This window comes from Acytostelium subglobosum (assembly GCF_000787575.1).
Source record: "Acytostelium subglobosum LB1 DNA, scaffold: scaffold76, whole genome shotgun sequence".
NCBI classification, from domain to species: domain Eukaryota; phylum Evosea; class Eumycetozoa; order Acytosteliales; family Acytosteliaceae; genus Acytostelium; species Acytostelium subglobosum.
Window position 1 is genome coordinate 1 of NW_012236457.1, and position 3,866 is coordinate 3,866.

The 3,866-nt window shown below is 45.0% G+C and overlaps 2 protein-coding genes across 2 annotated transcripts; both read left to right on the forward strand.

Moving 5' to 3' along the window:
* Positions 1 to 268: 268 nt before the first annotated feature.
* Positions 269 to 862, forward strand: SAMD00019534_126660 (hypothetical protein; the record flags this gene model as incomplete). Its single annotated transcript, XM_012892107.1, has 2 exons — positions 269 to 467; positions 546 to 862. Coding segments are annotated over 2 exons (516 nt in total), but the record flags the coding sequence as incomplete, so codon positions are not given.
* A 260-nt stretch (positions 863 to 1,122) lies between these two features.
* SAMD00019534_126670 (hypothetical protein) lies at positions 1,123 to 2,994 on the forward strand (the record flags this gene model as incomplete). The annotated part of the gene is made up of 3 exons (XM_012892108.1): positions 1,123 to 1,158; positions 1,240 to 2,832; positions 2,893 to 2,994. Coding segments are annotated over 3 exons (1,731 nt in total), but the record flags the coding sequence as incomplete, so codon positions are not given.
* Between the last annotated feature and the right edge of the window lie 872 nt (positions 2,995 to 3,866).

Sequence of the window (3,866 nt, forward strand, 5' to 3'; positions counted from 1 at the left end):
GTCTAATCACGAGAACAAGAGTCATCCCAAATGCGACGCTGTTGCTTGCAGTCTATCCTGTGGGCACTTCAATAGGCAGGCGAAGGAGTATCAGTGTCTGCACACGTGGTGTGAAGCAGAGTTCACGACGTCAAAGGAGTTAAATCGACACTTACGTGAGAAGAAGCACGTTTGTAACAGTCAAGGATTAGATAGAGAAGCGTGTCCGGTTTGCGATCCACTGACAGGCGAGTTGGATGTGTTGCATGACGAGCCATTGCAAGCAACAATGGCCAGGCTCCTAAGCGATGAAGTGTACTACAATGATATGCTTGAGCTAGCCTATAGACTCGCTACKATGGCTTGCGCAAACATGATGCCAAAGCCATCACCGGACACATTAATCGATCTCTTTAAGGGTCAAGGATCAGCAACTATACCTGACAAAGATTGGAATGAGTATATGAGCAAACTGGGCATCACTTCTTGTAAGTTACATACATTGCTATTGTACATGATGTACATTGTATTTGTTTGAGTGACTAACAACAATGTTCTCAAAATAGCACAACTTCCAACTTTTGAGCAATTTGCCAACCTTGCATCTGGAGTGACCAAACAGCCAGAGGAGATCAAGGATCGTGATTACAAGCTCTCCAATATCAAGAAGCGTCTTATCGAGAGAAGAGATGAGTTTGTCAAGTCTCTTAAAGTTATTCCAACMAAGGACGGCAAAGGGGCATACTTTGACTTGGGTGAGGTTGTACACAGACTTGCACTTAGAGAGTACGGCACCAGCTCCACGAGTAGCAATACAAGCAACACAAGCACAACTGATCCACCCCCAACTACCTCATCGACGCTGCCGCCACCAGCCATCCCAAAAAAGGTATGATTGATCAATGTTCTCATACTCACTGACGCTCAACCACATATCCATTTCAACAGATCATTTTGAAGGTGGCCCTTGATTCGGCAGTTGGGACCAGGTCAAGAAGACATTCCTTTCTAACAGGATCAGTTGAGATCATCAACAAGGACAAGTCAATCGCCCAGCACAAGTCATACAGACACAATGCACCATTTTTGGTATACCACGGAAAGGAATCACATGACACCTTTGAGAAGCATTTGCCAGAGGTAATGGAGATGATCAATGAGCTCTATACTAGCAAGACTGTAAGTACCTGAGTGTTCTGGCCCAGTCCACCACTGTCACTCACTCACTCATTCACACTCACTCATTCACACTCACTACAGTTGGACTGTCTTCCAGGATGTGAGATTGAGTTGATCGTTGTCTCCGATTACATGTGTTTATGCACACTCAAGGGCTGCAAGTGTGTGTATCACCCAGCCACCACCTACAAGTGTGCTTGGTGCACATGCAACATGGACAACATCCACACATTCGATCCAYATTCATTCGAACTCAGGTCAGACTTTTACAAACGAGATGGCAATGATCGGTCAAAGAACATGTTGGACGAGAAGGGACCAGACACATGGATTGGAGATGAGTTACACACTCCACTATGCTCCCTCCATATGGTGATGAACAACACCAGACAGATGACAAAGAGGTCTGGCTATTTGTTTACACCGCCTCCCATCAGGGAGGTGGCCGCGCTAGAGAGAAGAATCGATGAGACCTCTGGGATGATCCAAAGATTGAAGAAGCAGTTGGAGAAGACTGCAAAGAAGGTCGCCGCAGCCAAGAAGACAGTCTCATCCCACAAGAAGGTCGTGGAAGTGTTCAACTCAAAGAATAGACTCCCACAGGAGGATGCCAACTCAATCAACAACCTGGCTGTTGAGCAGGTGCAATCGAATGGCAAGCACAAGTGGATGTTTGGCGGTCTCATCGTGACACAGGCGTATGCTAATAGTAGGCGTTTGGTCAAGACTCACTCCCACAAGATAGAACATTTGGTGGGTTTCGTCGATAGCACCCAACAGGAGATTGATCGTCTGGACATCATTCTACAACGTGACACCCAGGCCCTCCCCGAGCAAATCATGGCCGTCAATCAATATCTGGATCCGTCTGGTGCTCTTCAGAATGACACCACCAAGCTTGCTCAACGTTTGAAGAGTGTGCAAGAGGCTGTCCGAGACAAGTTCTTTTCTGCAATTCGCAAATGTGGCATCCAGGTACCCAAGACCGAGTCTGGTGACACCATTGACAGTGTCTTTGAGAAGCTGACACTCAACTACACAGACACCATATCAATAATCAACAACTCTGACCACATATTTGATAATATGTTACAGTGCCAACAGTTCACCTCGAGACCCGCCCCAGAGGCAGTCGTTCAGAATGCAGAGGCAATCGATCAAGTGCCAGCAGCACCTGCCAAAAGAGGACGTGGTCGTCCTCCCTCTAAGCCATCCGCTAACCTCACAGCCAAGCCCGACGCCAAGCCCGCAGCCAAGCCCGCAGCCAAACCTGCCGCTCAAAGTACTACATCTATATCCATTGACAATTCAACATCCATGCCACCAGCCGCACCAACCTTCAATCATTCAATCAATCAATCAATTCAATCATCACATGTATTATTATCCACAACCTCACCCTTGGCACCATTTGAGACAAGGACGGACTCCAATAGTCCAATCAATCAATCACTCGATCAAACGACAAGGACATCAACATCGACGACATCAACAACATCAACAACATCAACAACATCAACAACATCAACATCATCAACATCTATATCCAATGCGCCGACAGAGCTGAGTGAGACCAAGAGACAATTCCATCCATTGACCAAGACTCAGTCACAAGATTTGAGGAAGAGGATTGAGGGTCTACCCTACAGTGTCGCCAATCTAGAGGTCCAGAAGGTTAGTATACACAGTCACTCTACCATTTCATTGTTACACTGCGCTAACCTTCAGTTACAGCTCAATGTGTTGTGGAAACAATACACTTTCTTGGTGTTTATGGCACAGACCAATCAATACAGAATCACTGAGGACCTATACCTGTCCTACTCCATCCCATTTGGTAATAACTACGTCAACTTGTTTGGAAAAGTTGTTACCTCCTATATCCATGCACAGGTTCTACACGTTGGAACATTCTTACATAAGTATGGGTCGTTGGATCGCCTAGCAAACTTTGGCCTAGAGAATAGACACAAGGTCGTCAAAGAGATCGTGGATGGATCCAATCATCGCTTCACTCCAGAGTTTATGCAATCATTGTTGATAGACTCGTACCTGTCGGGAGGAATGGTACCAAACATAGACGCGATCAGTGCAACCATAGAGGGTGATCGTCCAACCATTCAACCATTGAAGAGGGCCAAGTCCAACGATGCCTCAAAACAATCTCCAAGGACATGGTACAACCAGTTGGCAGAGTCCACCATCACTATATACGACTCTGAGTTCGCTTCCATCCAAGCCAACACACCGCTGTCGGTGATATCTAAGAAATATTTGTCCAATGTACTCCAAAATTATAAATTAAATAAATAATAAATACCACAATAATCTACATCAAGATCTATATCCATAACAATCATTTGTATTATTATACGACCAAACCATAATTATTTATTAATTGATCAATCAATATCTCAAAATATACATACAGTTTTGTTGACTTTGAGTCAAAATGTCTCTTTTGAGATGCCAAACACTCATTTTATTTATTGTGCACTTGTGCGTGGGATGGACCTCGCTCATATAAACTGAATCCCCACCTCGCACAGAATTGAATTTGTTGGGTAACACCATCAAACACAAATCAGGCGTGGCCCAACCAATCAAACACGCCCATAGCCAAAAATAATAATTTTTAATCGGAGTGACGCGTTCAGATAATGTGCTTTGGATCACCTACCTGTTGCGGGGCCATCTTTGTTGTGATG